The sequence below is a fragment of the Giraffa tippelskirchi genome, chromosome 1, assembly GCF_054371585.1.
Source record: "Giraffa tippelskirchi isolate mGirTip1 chromosome 1, T2T-mGirTip1v1.2.pri, whole genome shotgun sequence".
NCBI classification, from domain to species: domain Eukaryota; kingdom Metazoa; phylum Chordata; class Mammalia; order Artiodactyla; family Giraffidae; genus Giraffa; species Giraffa tippelskirchi.
The window spans coordinates 143,653,704-143,671,478 of record NC_137275.1 but is presented as its reverse complement, the minus strand read 5'-3'; the positions used below and the strand labels follow the sequence as shown (position 1 = coordinate 143,671,478).

Below are 17,775 nucleotides of genomic sequence, written 5' to 3'. Positions count from 1 at the left end.
TACTGGATGCTTTTTTCCACTGTTGACACCTTGTTGGGTAGTCTGTTTAGAATCGTAAATGCACAAATAATGCCTGGAGATAATCTGAGGAAGTCATTCAGTAGGTTACCTGACCTATGTTTGCCACTGGTATAAAACATATGTTATATCAATATGTGTATTGATACTCAGGAAATACATTTAGTCTTTGAAATTCTAGGGTGATCCAGTATTCTTATAAACATTTTTCATATGTGCCATGAAATGGGAATGGTTAGGAAGCATTGGAGTGACCATCCAGGTTCATTTATTTATTCAATAAATGTCCTTTAAGAAGCAGTGCTATTAATATAAATTAAAGTAAATAGGTAACGCTGCTATTGATAATTTCTTAGAAGTTTTGAAAGAAATGAGAAAAAAAAAGTGTAATTTTGCTTGTTAAGGTGATTGGTAAGGTAAAATGTTTAAATATAGTTGCCCAAATTCATGCAGCAGCAAAGGCGATGTAATTAATTAATAAGAACTTACAAGTGGAGTTAAAGTCTTTTGAAAAGGATCAAAGAAGACTGGAAGTGGGAGATAGTGTTCTTTTCTTCACTTTTCTTTGTGAAGTAACCATATTGTATCATTTCTCTGGCCTTTAAATAGAAGGAAAAGCAGCCAAAAGGATAAGAATGAGTATTTTGAAAAACGATGGGTGTACGTAAGGCTGATTCTTGTTGATGTATGACAGAAAACCACAAATACTGTAAAGCAATTATCCTTCAATTAAAAAAACAACCCCCCCGCCCACACACACAAAAGAATGAAAAAGAAAAAGCAAGTTCTCCAATTGTGAATAACTGCTTGAAGTAGATTCAGATAGATGAATTAGGGTCATGATCTCTTATTGGAGGAGTATTTTCTATTTCTTTCATCAAGTCGACATGACTACGTGACATGTATTCTTATTTCACGTGTGTTTGACCTTTCTTACTTTATAAAAAGATAGTGTTGTATTTTACGAATCATTGGCTCAAATTCATGGGGGAGTAGATAAATACTAAAGAAAAGTCTTAGCCTACTAGTAAGCAGACGCTAAGTAAATAGGTAGGTAAAAGTAGGAATTTAAAGGCTATCTTCTACCTCTATATGGGTTTCCTTGGTGGCTCAGATGGTAAAGAATCTGCCTGCAATGCAGGAGACCTGGATTTGATCTCTTGGTCAGGAGCTCCCCTAGAGAAAGGATAACCTCTGTGTAGAGTTCACTGGCATGCAGTATGCTTATCTAAGTATTGTGTTTGTGTAACACCATAATTTATTGTAAGAATCCTACTGTAAAATCTTGTGAAAGAAAATCTTTGAAAAGTTTGAAAGAGATATGCCAAATTTGAAGTATGTTTGGTATGATGGTTATTATTTATTCTAAGGGACTAATAGAAATTAATTTTTATGGTACTTAGTAATGTAAGTTATCAATATCAACTAATAATTTTAGAGTTAATAATGAGAAAATATACCTTTTTAAAAGTGTAATTTTTTTAACTTAGATTTATTAAGGAAAAATTTACATATATTAAATTCAGTTTTTAAGATTACAGTTTAGTGAGTTCTGACAGTTATACACAATCACATAATCACCATAATCAAATAGAACCTTTCTATTTGAATCAGTCCAAAAAGTTATTCGTTTTATGCATGGGTATTCAATGATTTCAGCAGCAGTTGTTGAAAAGACTATCTTTTTTCCGTTGAGTTACTTTGACATATTTGTTGAAAATCAAGTGCTCTTTTAGTATCATATCTGGATTGTCTCACTTTGGTAACATTAAGATTGATCAGTGCATTCACGTTCTATAAGCCTGATTCTCATAGTTCCCTATTAATTAGTCACCTAATGATTTTATTTTATTTTTAAATTAATTTATTTATTTTAATTGGAGGATAATTACTTTACAATATTGTGATGGTTTTTACCATACATAACGTGAATCAGCCACAGGTGCACATGTGTCCCCCCATCCTGAACCCCCCTCCCACATCCTTCCCCACCCCATCTCTCTGGATTGTCCCAGAGCACGGGCTTTGAGTCCCCTGCTTCATGCATTGAACTTGCACTGGTCATCTATAAAAAAGTGATTATTATTCTTATCGTGCACATTGATGGATCCCCTTCCACTGAGTTTTCATCCTTCATCCCTCCTCAATAGGTTTCCCTGTGGCATGCATTTTCCATTGGGTTTAATACATTTAGGGCCATGGAAGTCAAATGGAGCTAGATAGTCTGAAGGAAACTTGGCCTGTTGAGTACCATTTTAGTTAACTGGATACAGATGATGGTGTTAAAATAACTAGATAGTTACTCAAGGCCACGGCAATAAATCAACACTTGAAAAAAAACAGTAAGAAATGTTTTTCTCCCATATCTAGAAATGCTGTCAGCAGTTACTAATAATCCATATAGTTCTCTTACCCAGACATCATGAGACTTAATTTGCAGAAGATATAAGTTCAGGCCAGGTGGTGCTCACTAAAAATTAAGTGCCTTTTATATTCTTGGAAGGAATATCTTAGAGTGTTCTGGGGAGAGATCCAAGAATAAGCATTCTGTGTGAATTCCCATGGAGGTCTTGAAAGCTTTAAACACATTGATTTAGTTTAGAGGAAGATTTTCATATCATAGTCTGTGCTTATAATATATGGGAATGCCATCTAATTCCTAAATTAGTGTTTTTTCTGGAAATTGCAGTTGATAGATTCATGTGCTTTTTGGTTATGTTTCTGTAACAGTTCCTGCCTTTCTGGTACTGTGAGTAATTTTGTTTCTCCACAATTTGATGTAAATCATTCAGTCTTCCCTAAGAGATGCCTGAATGACAATTGAAGCATATGGCTTCATGGCTCATAAACAGTAATGTCCAGTTGGCCTTATTCTTTTCTTCTTCAGAGAGCTATTTCCTACCTCTGCGATTTGTCCAGATCTGGTCATATCTAGTTTGAAATCAATGGTGTGAATAAACACAATCTCTAATCAAGAGATAATGTGGACCCTAGGCCTAAATGAGGACATTTTATGAACTTTAATTTTATAGTATTTTTAAAAAATTTTATTGGAGTATAGTTGATTTACAATATTGTGTTTCAGTGTATAGCAAAATGAATCTGTTATATATATATCCACTCTATTTTAGATTATTTCTCCTTATAGGCCGTTAGGGAGTATTCAGTAGAGTTCCCTGTGCTATATAGTAGGTCCTTATTATTAGTTATCTACTTTATATATAGTAATGTGTATATGCTAATTCCAATCTTCCAATTTGTCATCCTACTTCTACGGGCTTCCCTGGTGGCTCAGATGGTAAAGAGTCCACCTGCAATGCAGGAGACCTGGGTTTGATCCCTGGGTTGGGAAGATCCCGTGGAGAAGGGCATGGCACCTCACTCCAGTATTCTTGCCTGGAGAATCCCCATGGATAGAGGTGCCTGGTGGTCTATAGTCCATGGGGTCACAAGGAGTTGGACACAACTGAGTAACTAAGCACAGCACCCTTACCCCCAGTAAACATAAGTTTATTTTCTACATCTGTAACTCTATTTCTGTTTTGTAGATGAGTTCATTTGTATTCTTTTTTTTTTTAATTTCACATATAAGCAGTATCTTAAGATATTTTTCTTTCTCTGTCTGACTTGCTTCACTCAATATGACAATCTCTAGGTCCATACATGTTGCTACAAATGAAGTATTTCATTCTTTTTTTTGCAGCTGACTAATATTCCATTGTATATATGCACCACATCTTCTTTATCCATTCCTCTGTTGATGGACATTAAAGTCATTCCTATGTCCTCTATATTGTAAATGGTGCTGCAGTGAACATTAGGGTGCATGTCTCTTTTTAAAAATTTTTTCTTTTTTTTTTCTAACTACACTGACTAGGACTCCAGTACAATCCCAAACAGAATTGATAATAGCACGTTTATTTATTGCTTGTCTTATTATAGATTATTTCAATAAGTGTGTTGATCATAATATTTTTTTAGAGTATAGTTACTTTATTATGTTGGTTTCTGCCATACGACATCGTGAAGCAGTCATAACTATATACATAAATATCCCCTCCCTCTTGAGCTTCCCTCCAAGCCCCGCCTCCATTCCATCCTGCCCGTCCAGGTTGTCACCGAGTGCCAGGTTGGGCTCCCTGTGTTATATAGCAACTTCCCACTAGCTTCATGTCCTGACTGTTGTAAATAGTGCTGCAGTGACCATTGGGATAATGCATCTTTTTTGAATTGTGGTTTTCTCAGGGTATATGGTCAGTAGTGGGATTGCTGGATCATATGGTAGCTTTATTTTTAGTTTTTTAAGGAGCCTCCATACTGCTCTGCAGAGTGGCTGTACCAGTTTACATTTTCACCAAACGATGGGGGGCTTCCTTTTCTCCACACTCTCTCTAACATTTATTTCTTGGTAGATTTTTTGATGATGGCTGTTCTGACCAGTGATCTGTACTGTGTGTGCCTCTTAATCATACTTGATGGAGGGTGGGATGATTTGAGAGAATAGCATGGAAACATGTACATTACCATATGTAAAATAGATGGCCTGTGCAAGTTTGATGCTTGATGCTGGGCTCCCAAAGCTAGCGCTCTGGGACAACCCAGAGGGATAGGGTGGGGAGAGAGGTGAGAGGGGGTTTCGGACCTTTCCTTCCTTTCCTCCTAACTCTCCTTCCCATTTTGAATTTTATGTTTAGTTCTTTGCCAACTCTGACTGACCTTGATTTCCAGTAATACCCACCCATATTCCTTCTGGCAGCTTCAAATAAACTTCTCTCTGTGTCTGACTGGGATTCACCCTCACCCCCAATTCCTCACAATACTTCTCTGGCCCCTTGAGAAGAAAGGGATATTGCTCACCTCTTAAAACCTTCTCTAATATCTATTAGCTTAGTTAAATTATATTAACTGTATCATTGGCTAATTAGTATCATATTTGTTATAATTATTGTATAATGATGTAATATATGAAATGTAGAATAATTATTACATTAGCTATATTGTTGACTATACAGTACAATACAGCTTCCCTGTAACTATTGGAATTGAGATTTCTCTACCCAAAGCACTATATCCTAAAGAATAATAGAAGTGTTGGAAGAAGCTACTTTTTACAGAGATATGTGATTCAACAAAAGCTTATAGGTTTTTAGATACTCAATAGTATGTCTTAATAAATAGATGTAAAGAGAACATCTGACAAAAGGTTATATTCTCTTTTGGAATCCAGGCTGCTTGTTAACAGTTTTAAAACTTAAGAAAATGTGTTTTTTTTCTATGTTTCTACTTATATTGTTAAGCATTTATGGAAAGACTAAATACTTAGACATCTGAATGGAACATTAATCATGAAGATGAATAACTTTTAGATAGGCTGAGATGGTTTAAAGTAAACTCGTACAGTAGCTTAGTATTTCACCTTCAGTGGAAGAACTCTAACTGCTACATGTAAGGCATAATGATTTCTTTTTAACTTGCTTATAAAATGAAATATGCCAAAGAAGAAAAATTTATAAACTTTGGCTTTACAGAACCAAAAATCTCCTCCTTACCTTCCTTCACTTAGGAACTTAACAAATTTTTTGTGAAACCCAATTCCTCTTTCAAACCCTTGGTACTTGCATGCTTTTCTCTTGTTTGCAAGTGGGGATACAGTTGTGTTTTTTTGGTTTGTTTGTTTCTTTCTTATTTTGGTTTGGCTTGCATTTACAACTCTGAGGACTTTTGCTTTCTTTTTACCTTTTGATTGTTAAGTCTAGCTAAAGGTCTTAATGAAACAATTGCACCTTTGATAATTTTATTTTATCCTTTGTAATATTTTCAGGGCTTTTTTGTTGTTGTTGTTTTGACAGTATACACATGTTTGAGCCATTTAAATCACTTATGAGGGCAGGTTCATGGCCCAGGACGTGCTGGTCTTTTAGAAGTCATAGATTATCAAACAGTAAAAAGTTGACTTTCAGGGCAGAATCCTGTGATGGTTCTACTCTGGGTTATTAGCCATATTTTAACATGGAAAATGAATAGGAAATGTGTGAAATTTAATGGTCTGTAAGTTACTGCTGTGAGAAAAGGAGAAAATATATTCTATAAAGGAACTTGCACAAAGAGTCTTTGGACACATTGCATTCTGTTCTATTGTCACTGAGTTCTATGAATTGCTGCCCCCCTGAAGTCAGCCTGCTTCCTGTGTTCTTCGCACCAGCAAAAAGAAGCCAGAGTGTACAGTACTTTTAATAAAGAGCTTTCCAGATAAGAAATGCTGTACGACTATTCCCTTGTAGCCTTAGTATCGATTATGCCTAGAGCAAAATTGGGATGAGCCTGTCAGCATGAAACAATTAGACAAAGAGAAACACAGACGAAAATAAAAGGTCAAGTATCTACTCCATCCTGTGGCAATATGTTTATTTATTCTTTATAAACCCCACATAGATATCTGTAGAATGAAATGTTTTAAACTAGCATTTAAATTTTAAAATATTTTTTTTCAGTTTTTTGCGTGAAGTCTAGAGTTTATACTCAGGAAAGCAGTCCTGTGTCAATTTCTTACCTTTCTTGAGTTCCTGAGTGCTCATAGTAGGCTGAGTTTCTTCTAAGAAGACTACCGAGTATGCATTGCTTAAAATTCTCACTGATAAAATCATTGTGATTTTTCAGTTTAACCCTATATCACTGTGACACTCACTGGCTTACTAAATAGACTGAAACAAAAGCCATTTGTCTTATTGTGTCACTGACCAGTGAGTAACAGAAAGGATGCGGGTGGAATTTGATGAGCATGGGGCCTAGAACTGCATTTGTAACAGCGGAGTCTTTCTGCTCTGAGTTGACTGGTAGTTAGCAGTAGCTTTGTATTCTGCTTTAAACCTGCTTGGAATGGCTTCTGGTGTTGGCGAAGGACTCAGAGGGTAACAGATTTTGTGGTAACTTTGAATTTCATAACAGGCATGCGAAATTCTTCTAAAGGGGAAAATACACGAAGTCCACCACTGCCAGAATATATTTTTTCTTATTTAGTCAGAGGGCAGGGAAGGAAGGAGAAGGTATTGGCCCCCTGCCTACTTGTATGGTGGCCAGACACCTCAGGGTAAAGCTGCCAGTAGGCGTCTCCTACCATTTATTCTTCAGCTTTCAATAGTCAGCCCTTCATGTGCCTACTGGCCATCTGTATGACTTCTTTAGAGAAATGACCTTTTAGTGAACAAAAATGTAAGTTGTTGTATTCCCTTTATTTTGAAAACTAACTTTTACAAAATGTTGAGAAAAGTTACACCTTAGCTTTTAAGTTTGAAGTATTTAAAAGGTTTAATAAGATATGCTGTTCATTTAAGAGCTTGAAAGGGCATTAAAGAATCATTTAGTAAGTAGTCATGAAGAACTTCTTTGGGGCACACAGTTTAATTGGAACTTGGGATACAAAGATAATTATTGGCGGATTCACAGTACATAGGGAAGATGGACAGTATACAGTTAGAATATTCTGTGATACGTGCTATGATGCAGAGAAACCTACAGTGTTGTAAAGGCCCAGAAAGCAGTGGCTAAGTCATAATAGGATACTCGGAATAGGTGATTCATGCCCTGTTGCTGAACAAGTCCAAGTTAAACAAACATCTTTGAAATTAACTTGTAGAGTCTTATTACCTGTTTCTATTACAAATGAAGTGCTACCTTTTATATATGACTCTTATGTGATCCTTTTTGAGTGCTACTATTGGGCAAAAGGTGGGAATAAATAAATTTTTGGAGGTACTGGAGTTTTTTATGTGGTGAACCATAGGTTCATTAGCAGTACCTTTCTACTTTAGATTTAATTTTCTTGTTGGGAATTAAAAGAAAGCCGTTGACACTTCATCACAATTATAGCTACTCTCTGGTAGCTGTAATTGAGATGATGGGCCATGATTTGCTGGGTTTAGTGGGAAAGGTTTACTTCAAAATTATTAAAGTTAAACAACTATAAGTTCCATCACTGGAAGTCTTGAGACTTAACGCTATTCCTTTGTCTTTTCAGCACACTGGGGTTCTACCCTACTGGTGACAGTTTTGAGCTTTTCATAATAGATAATACAATGGACATCTTGGTGAGTTTTTAGAGTAGTTGATATACTGAAATTGGGTATTCTAAAGTCAGTTTACTTCAAATGGGTTAGATGTGATTACACATTCAGTGGAGCCAGACAGATAGTTAAGGAGTGGGATCATTTCTACATGTCAGGCTTCTGGTGTATTGATTGGACTTTTGGAGACCATGTGTCTTGCCATTCTAGTTTATGAACATTGTTGTGGTAGTGGATGACATCTGCATTTAAGAGAATTTGTGTATTTCTTTTCTCAATCTAAAGAAAACCAACATACAAAAAAATATGTAACCTGAATGTGTCATATCACAGACAGCATTAAAGATAAATAAGGACAAATTAACCATCCTGAAATGTCCTATAGTTATCGTCAAAGGAAATTTTCAGTGAATCACAATTAGATTTGGAATTCGTAAAAGGAATCCCTCAAGAGAACCTGTGCTTCCCTTGTTTTGCCTCCTAGTAACCTTGCCCAGTTGCTAGGGTTTGACACTTGTTTTGTTGCTTCATTGAATTAATACATAAATGGATTAGATGCATGTGCCCACCATCCTAGAACCAATAATCTCTTTTCCAATATTTTCATGTGTTTTCCAGACTAATTGAGGAAACAATGTGGAGTCCAGGGACAGGGTTTAGGTTAGATTACAGTAAAATCTTATTAAATGAAATCCTATTAATTTAGTGTTCAGGGTAATTTTATATAGGCTGAGTTAAAACATAAGCTGATGTTGATGCTATTGTTTTTAGGCAGTTTGAGTTTGCTCATTTGCATTAGTACAATGAATGTGCCAATTTAAAATGATCAAATTAGCTATTCATTAAGACCCATCAGCAGGGACTGGTACTTGGCAACACTTGGCTAATTAGTTTGTTAGAGTATATACGTGACAGTAATCGAATTTTATTTCCTTAACATTTTTCTCTAATCCAGTCTTGTCTACCTTCATTGTTTCTAGTAGTGTTAGTTATTAGTGATAATTATACTGGTGGCATTTTATGGTACTTATGTGTATTTAGTTGTCAAATTGTATTCAAGCTTTAATGGTGCAACTTGATCTGCATTAAGTGGAATTATCATGGAATTATCATTTAGCTTGAAATACTGTAGATATCTTGCTTTTGTTAGGTCCCATTTTATTTATCAAGCATTTTCAAGCCATTGATTTAATCATTCAACATGTATATATTACATACCTTCCACATGGCAAGTTCAGGTGATACTAAGATGAAAGGACACGGTCTTTGTTTCCAGGAATCATAGATCCTAGTCTAGTGCCAGAGGTATTAAAAATTACTTTTCACTACAAGGTGGTGATTGCCATTGTATAGGTATATAAATGTCTCTAGAACATATAGGAAGAGGTCCACAGGTTTCCCTGATGTAGGGGACTGGAAAGGCCTTCTAGCAGGATGGGAGAGCATATGCAAACACACAGATCTGTGGCAGGCGACAGTGGGGTAACAAGACTGCAAGTATTAACTGTACCATATTAAACTAGGATATATAGGGTGAGGAAAATTGATACTGGAGTGGATACTGGACAGTTATTTGGAAAGAAGATCCTGAAGAGCCTTGCAGTCAAGCCAGAGATGAGAATTTATCTAAAGTATTGAGATAATGAGACACAGAAGAGATAAAGTTATACAACAGAATGTTAGAATTTTTGGTAGGGACCTTAAGATACCAAAATGAGTTTTGATACAGAATACCCTCTAGAACTTGTAGAGTAGTAGGAATAAACCTCAAGGCTGGAGTACTATTACAATTTTTAACCTGTTACTCATATCAAGGGTCTAGAAGTTAGGAAATGAAAGATTAGATGAAGAAAAGGGGGAGGATTCTTGACGAAAGTTGCTGGAGTCTGCTGAGTCCTACAAGGGCCAGCCCCTTATCTCAAGCCTGGTGACAGAGATTGCAATGAAACTCCACACCCCCCATCCAGCTTGATGTGGACACCTTGCAGCTGGGGTGGGCAGACATATGCGATGATTTGATGACTACCCCCCCCCACCCAAATCTAATGGGAAGTGGTGGGCTGGCTGGCTGCTGTGATAGTGGAAACAAAAGAAAGAATACCACCATGCAGGAATTGACTTGTGTGCCTAGAATTTATTCAAAGCGAAAGATATGTTAGTGTTTCCTATGGATAAAATGTGGGCAGCAGGGGCAAGGGAAGTATAGTGGAATTGTCTCAGCTCATTTTAGAGTTTGCTTAAGGGGCATATGGACTCCCCTGGTGGTTTAGCGGTAAAAGAATTCTTGCAATGCAGAAGCCACAGGAGACGCGGGTTCGATCCCTGGGTTGGGAAGATCCCTAGGAGGAGGGCATGACAATCCACTCCAGCATTCGTGGCTGGAGAATCCCATGGATATAAGAGCCTGATGGGCTACAGTTCATAGGGTGGCAAAGAGTCGGACACGACTGAAGCAACTTAGCACTCATGGGACATACAGACCTCTGCTCAAAGAAGCAGAATTCCTAGATGGAGTGGAACAATCAAACTGGAAGAGAGCATCTCACCTGCATCAAAAGTCTAAACAGAACTTAATCTTACAGGTTTGGGCTGCTGGCCATGCAGCAGTAGGAGAATCTTTTTGAATAGGGGAGATGTAAGGACACTCCTAGCCTTGTAGCAAAGGGATGCTGATGGTACTCCTCAGAGGAGGCTGCCCAGATTCAGAGATGGGAAGGGGAAGCCAAGAATATTAGCCTCAATTAAAGGTAGTAAGGTTAAGGGAACTCCTAAGAATTCCTCCAATTGTCACCGTAGCCCTTTCCTGCAGAGATTCTGGATTTAAGCTTCCCAGTCGCATCAGCAAGGCAGTAAGAAATGTGTGGACATTCTTAGGTTTAGGCTTCTGTGGGCATTGAATGATGCTGAACGTTTATTATCGTAGAGATTGCCAGATGGTTGTTTCATTTCACACCTTTTCCTGTGGTTTCCAATTTTAAATTTTTTCTGCTTTGCTGAGGTTTACAATGGAGTCTCTAAATTCACTTTATCTGAAGCTTTTCTCGGTAATGCCATATTGTCTTTATAATTAACAGTGCATTGTTGAAATGTTGTACAACATAAAAGTAATTGCAATAACCAGTTATGCTCATTTTGTCCCTTTTCAGGTTTTTTGTTTGTTTGTTTTTTGAGATATTAGTAGAATTTCATTTGGTCCACGTAGAAAGGAGAAGCCTTATACACATTTCTGTTTCCTGGTGAATTCTTAGTACTTGACTTAAAGTGCTCACTGAGCAATTTGATGAGTTCTTAATTAGTTTTTGAAACCAGGGAATGGCGCAGGCGATGGTCTGCAAGATTGCTGAAGAAAGTCAGAAATCTTTTTTAAAACAGTAGAAAAATGAAGAATCATACATGTATATATGAGGTCATCTTAAATCAAACCCTAGCTGAAGCTGTAATGACACATGCTGTTCATGAAAGACTTAATATAGTCCTTCTAATCAGATGAATTGTCTTGTTGTGCAAAAACTGTTATTACACTGTGTGGGAAACCAACCATGCTGCAGGGGGAAAAATTAAATCGCCTGACTGAGAGGTCACTTGTGAATAGTAACACAAGATCTATTACTGTTATTAGAGACTCTGGAGGACATTCACCCTTTTATGGTCTTTCAACTGCTGGAATGAAATATTTTAGTGGTAAACGACATCCTTCTGGGAGATCCTCCTAAAGATTCATTTTTTGGTGTTTGTAAAAAAAAAAAGGTTGGGGGGAGGTGGAGGGGCCTCAGAGGGGGAAAAAATCACATTGTTCCTTTCAGATCTCTTTTAAAATTTACTTATTTTGATTTGGTGTGATGACAGTTGCTTTTAAATGTTCCTTATTACACCATTCTTAATCTAAGTCTATTAGTCTCACACTTCATCTTTTGTAACATGTCATGCTCATTCTGTAATATTTTCCATAGGGAAATTCATGATAGCATACAAGCTCAGAGACCAGGATTTATGTGGTTTATGTCAAAATCTGGATTAAGCACTTTAAAATACATAAAATGAAAAGTCTATGGGATTATTTTGTTTATCTTTTTAAAAGTCTTTGTATATAAAACAGATTATGCGAGTATATATTTTAGCTCTGCGTGGCAACCATGCTGAGCAGTAATTTTAGAAAATATTTTTAGAAGTGAATGAATAGCTATTGATCTGAGGTGAATCTTTATAACACAGTTATTAATTTGGGAACCAAAGTACCTTTCTAATAGATTGCATTCATTATAAACTGACAATCCATTTATTATAGTTTAGTACCACTCTGGAATCTTCTGCCTTTTTGCTATTTTGCTATATGGTTGTGAATAGTTTTTGTGAAGATAACTATCAATAGCTTTGCAAATAATTTGGGTAGATTTTTTGTTGATTTTGAAGTCAAAGATCTGACTTTTTTCTTCCCGTTATTTGACTGCAGTGTCATCTTTTCTTCTTCTGAAGCTTCGTTTATTGCCCCAAAGATATGGAAATATTAGAGTCTGTGAACAGGCATATAAATTCTGTTGGATTTCTCAGTGCCTGCTTTTGTTACAGATATTTTGTTGGGTTCATTAAAACATATCTGTTGAAATGGGGGTTGGTAAGAAGGAATAGAGGGAAGAGACTACATTGTCAGTAATAATAATACATAGATACGTGAGCTTTACCTGAAAATAAAAATAATTTTGTAAAATGGGAGATAGAAATGCTTTTTCAGGTTGCTAATGAGAGGCTTGACCTAGCTGCTGCTGCTGCTGCAGCATCTTGGGGGATGATGAGAGATGCAAAATGCACTGTTGCTAGGCAACTCTCATGGCTGCCTTTGGAGCAGGTTCATATGTGCTAAGAGCTAATGAATCCTCATGTCTGCTCTTTGAAACTGTTCGAAAGCCAGTGTAGACATACCCAGACATTTAACATTTACAAGTACCTGAACCATTCTTGCCATGCCATTTGACCATTAAAAATTAAGTTGACCATTCAGTGGGCATTGAATATTGCTTATATTTTCAAGGTGGATCAAGATTTCGACCCTAATAAGTGCATTTTCAAAAAGGAGCTCAGTAAGGATGAATGTTTTGATCGATGCTAGTTAAATTGTTCTATATGAAGGCTCTTTTAAATTTGAATGCTCCCCCCCCACCAACAAACTGGTAAATCTGTTGGTACTGGCCTCTTTAAGCCTCATAGAAAGTTTTTAATTGTCTTCATGCCTTGCTCAGCCCAAGGCCATTATTTTTGAAGATGATAGGAATCTGGAATCCAGAATTAATTTTGTAGGTGACTTGTCTAAAGCACCCTGTCACCCTACCAGAAAATTCCTAGACAGTAGTCATAAGACAAGCCACAGAACATGAATTAAAACCTGATAATGGATCAGATAATGAATCTAAGTATTTGTAAGATCCCATCCAATCTCTAGCAATACCTTTTTCTCAGAAGTGTTATAATAGCTATGAGTTATGAAAAACATTGTGAAGCCTTATAAATGCTGTGTTTTACAGTGAATTTCAAGGGATTGTCTGAATTTGTAAGAATTTTGTGTTACCAGATAATTAGCTATTATTCAGGCTTATTAATATTTTGATGTAGAATATTGACAATCATAGTGAGATTTCTAGCCTATAACCATTTATATTTTGATTGAATTAACTTGTATTTCTCTTATTATGTCGTAGCTCCTAGAATCATGTGATAGAAAGCACTCAATAAACATTTATTCCTTAAATTTTTATTGAATCTCTTGTACAGAATATCTGTATTGTTTTGTTTCTTGTAATATTGGAGATTCATTATAAACCTGCATATACTAATCGCTAAAATGAGAATAATAGAAGAACCCACTTCATTGAATTCTTCAGGTGGGTTAAATGAGATAATCCACTATATAATACCTGATTTATAATCAGTGCTCAACAGAAGTTATATGTGATTAAAATTGTGGTTGATTTTTATAGCTTCTTTATTTTACAATTATTTATCTGCTACCTTATATTCTAGGTGTAGTGCTAGGCTGTTTAGCAAGATAGACATGTTCCTTGCATATCCAAGACTTACTGTCATTCTTTATTCCCCAAGTACATGAAAAGAGGGATGTTAACTGTTTTAAGTGTTCCTGTGTGTGCACGTGTGTGTGTGTTTTAAACTGCATTTAGATGCATACAGAAAATAGAGAATAGTGCTGCTCAATAGAGGTACATGAGCCACATATACAGGTTTAAATTTTCTGGTAGCCACACTTTTTAAAAAGTGAAAATAAATAGGTGAAATTAAGTTAAAATATTTTTTATTTACCTCAATATATCTGAAATGTTATTTCAGTATATAATCAACATAAAATGAAATATTTTATTCATATACATCTTTGGTATGAAACTTTCCAAATCTGGGGTGTATTGTATCCTTCAGCACATCTCAGTTCACATTCACTACCTTTAAGGGGTCCTTAGCCACGTGTGGTTAGCAGCTACTGGGTTGAATAATACACATGTACAGTAAAAAAAAAAAAAATCCTAGTGTTCATTCCTTTGATATAAGTGTACTAAGGATTTAGAATACTCTTCTTATTGATTTTACTTGGCTAAAATAGCCTCACAGTCTCTGCAATAGAATAGAAACCTGAAATGGTTAAGAACAATAATTCTTAAAATGGGCTTTTCAGAGAGGTACTAAGAGAGTGATGGAATGTCAGGCAGATCTTTTTGGGGTGGAAGTAGTCAGTCTCAAACAGTATGTTAATTTTGCCTCCTCCTTAGGTCAGTCTTGAGTTTAATTCAGCTCTTATTTGCTGAATAGTTGCTGTGTGTGTGGTCTTGGGTAAATTCAAAAAGAATAGGAACAGAGTTGTTACCTATAAGGCATTCACAGACTACAATAAGCAGCAGTCTTGAGAATGAATAACTGTTACCCAAAGTATACTGAAATAAAGGTGTTTACAAAGCTAGAGTGACAAACAGGACTAGGGTATTCTTTGCCTAGAAAGGGGCAAACAGTTACTCTGTTATCCTTTTAGACATTTTTCATGGTTGTGCATGTGTGCTAAGTTGTTTCAGTCATGTCTGATTCTTTGTGATCCCATGGACTGCAGGATGCCAGGCTCCTCTGTCCATGGGATTCTCCAGGCAAGAATACTGAAGTGGGTTGCCGTTCCCTTCTCCAGGGGATCTTCCTGACCCAGGAATTGAACCTGTGTCTCTTATATCTCTTGCATTGGCAGGTGGATTCAACACTAATGCCACCTGGGAAGCCCATGCTATTTATTTAGTATTTTGAATTATCAAAGTTTGAATTGTTGTTTTCTTGTTCTTATATCTTCATTTCTGTCTATAGAAATTATTTTCAATGCTTTTAACCCTCAAAGTTGAGTTTGGCTTATTCAGTCAGTAATGATGAAAATTTCAATTGTGAGTTCCTTGAATAAACTATAAACTACTTGAGAGCAGGGTCTATCTTTTCTCAGCTCTGTTGTTAAATCTTGACACAACACCCAGTGTGTAGTCATCCCTCAATTGTTTTTGACTTTTAGGTATATAACTCATGGGAGAATTTACTGTTGTTATTGATTGAGAAATACTCTAGAAGTTGTTCTTTTAAAAAATTCTACATAACATTTGTGTTTTCTTAATTGCTAGTTTTTTTTAAGGCAGAATATAGAATGCTTCTGGGTCAGGAATCTCCAAGACTATGTATGCTCTGGTTTGTTGATTTGCTTTAAGGACTCACAGGACCCATTATCTAGTTCCAGATGCAAACTGTGATTTATTACAGCTAAAGGGTAAAAGCAAAATCAGCAAAGGAAAAGGTTCATTGGGTGAAGTCCAGAGGAAACGGCACAAGTTTCCAAAAATCCTCTCCTAGTGGAGTCGCACAGAATGTACTTAATTCCTCCAGCATGGAATCATGACAGCACATGTGGAGTGTTGTCTAATAAGGAAGAGCATTAGAGACTCTGCCCAAGGGTTTTATTGGGGGCTGGTCAGCTCAGGCATGAGCTTCCCTGGTGGCTCAGCTGGTTAAGAATCCGCTTGCAATGCGAGAGACCTGGGTTCAATCCCTGGGTTGGGAAGATCCCCTGGAGAAGGGAATGGCTACCCACTCCAGTATTCTGGTCTGGAGAATTCCATGGACTGTGTAGTCTCTGGAGTCGCAAAGAGTTGGACACGACTGAGCGACTTTCACTTACTCACTCAGCGTAGGCACAACAATTAACATTTGCACACTGTCTGTACAAACAGTTTAGGGACATTCGTATCAATAAAGAATGGTAGGAACCTTCCCAAAATCTGCTTTCTGCGACTCTACCCAAAGCCTAACTTTGCAAGGTGGCTTTTTAAGGATGACATTCTCAAGCCTGCTATGTTAACTCTTTTCTGCACAGATATTTGCTTAAATTTTGATTAATTGAATCTATGTTTTATATTTTAAATAGTAGGTCCTGGCAATTTCTTCTATTATTATTCTTTTTAATATTTGAATATATAAATATATATACCTTAAACAACTTCTCAGTAGATGGTTGTCATTCTCTTATTGAGCACCTCTGGTTACAGAAAACTTACTGCCTTCTAAGGCATCCCACTCTATTCTCTAAAAATTTCTCTTAAAACTTCTTTTCCATATTAAACTCAAATATGCCTTTCAATTTGAACCTTGGAATTACATGAAAAACCTAGTTTGTCTTTTATATGTTAGCCCTTTAAATATTCATAGGTAACTATTGCCTGTCTTCAGTTCTTCTACAGTACAGGAAAACCGAGTTTTCTGTTTCTCTTTGTCCTTTTTTCTTTGTGGTTATAACAACAAATTCTATTTATAGTATTTTTTTCTGGCATATGTTTTCCATATTGTATGGTGTTTTAATAATATGTATTTTTTTTTATTGTTTTGCTTTTTTCTTTTAAGCTGATTTACTCTGACATAATGTTGTATGTATATTGGGGGGAAATCTTGTCTCCTACATTTTATTGAATTTCTGATTTAAAAAAAAATACATTTATGTGATGAGACTCCTAGATTAGGAGATTTTTAATGTTTTATTTTTTAAAATTTCAAGCATAATCAAAAATGGATGGATAGTATAATAAACCTGATTAATTCATCCCTTAGCCTCAGCAATTATCATTCCCTAGCTGGTCTGTATCTTCTGTACCCTCCACTCTCCAGTCCCCAACTCAGAAATGTTATTTTGAAGTAAATCTCAGATTAGAGCTAAACTTCTTAAATAAAATTTGAAAATTTTCTCTTTAGAAACATTGTGTCATCACCTTTTACTCCCCCATAATTGTGTGAGAATATCTGTCTCACTGTATCTTTACATTAAGTTTTAGAATTTTAAAATATTTCAAACTTCAGCATGTGAGGAAACTATCTTGTTTTCATTTTCGATTTTAAAAATTAGTAGTGAGATTTAAAGTTTTTATTCACTGCTTTTCTTTTTCTCTTTGAATTTTAGATATATATGCTTTGTCCATTTTGGGTGGATTCTGTAGTTACTTAAGAATCTTTGCATTCTTTATTTAAAGTATCAAATCTTTGATTGAAAATTGTATGTGTGTGTGTTTTCTTTTTTGTAACTATGAGTGAGTACTTTACTGTATGGCAGAGATTGGGTTAGTTTGACTGGGTGTAGAATTCCGCATTTGGAACCATTTTTCTTCAAACTCTTGTTTGTTTTCTTCCATTGGTT

General features: G+C 36.0%; 1 protein-coding gene across 12 annotated transcripts in view; it reads left to right on the top strand.

The window, feature by feature from the left end:
- Nucleotides 1–17,775, top strand: part of FOCAD (focadhesin) — a 301,886-nt gene that overhangs the window by 114,444 nt on the left and 169,667 nt on the right. The window contains exons 1-2 of one of the 12 annotated variants that reach the window (XM_081570006.1): nt 6,768–6,926; nt 8,033–8,102. The exons of the other annotated variants lie outside the window; for them this stretch is intronic. Of the exons in view, the coding sequence (XP_081426132.1) occupies nt 6,895–6,926; nt 8,033–8,102 (102 nt within the window). The 5' untranslated portion in view covers nt 6,768–6,894. Of the gene's footprint in view, nt 1–6,767; nt 6,927–8,032; nt 8,103–17,775 lie in introns of those variants that run through there. 12 annotated transcript variants of the gene reach the window in all.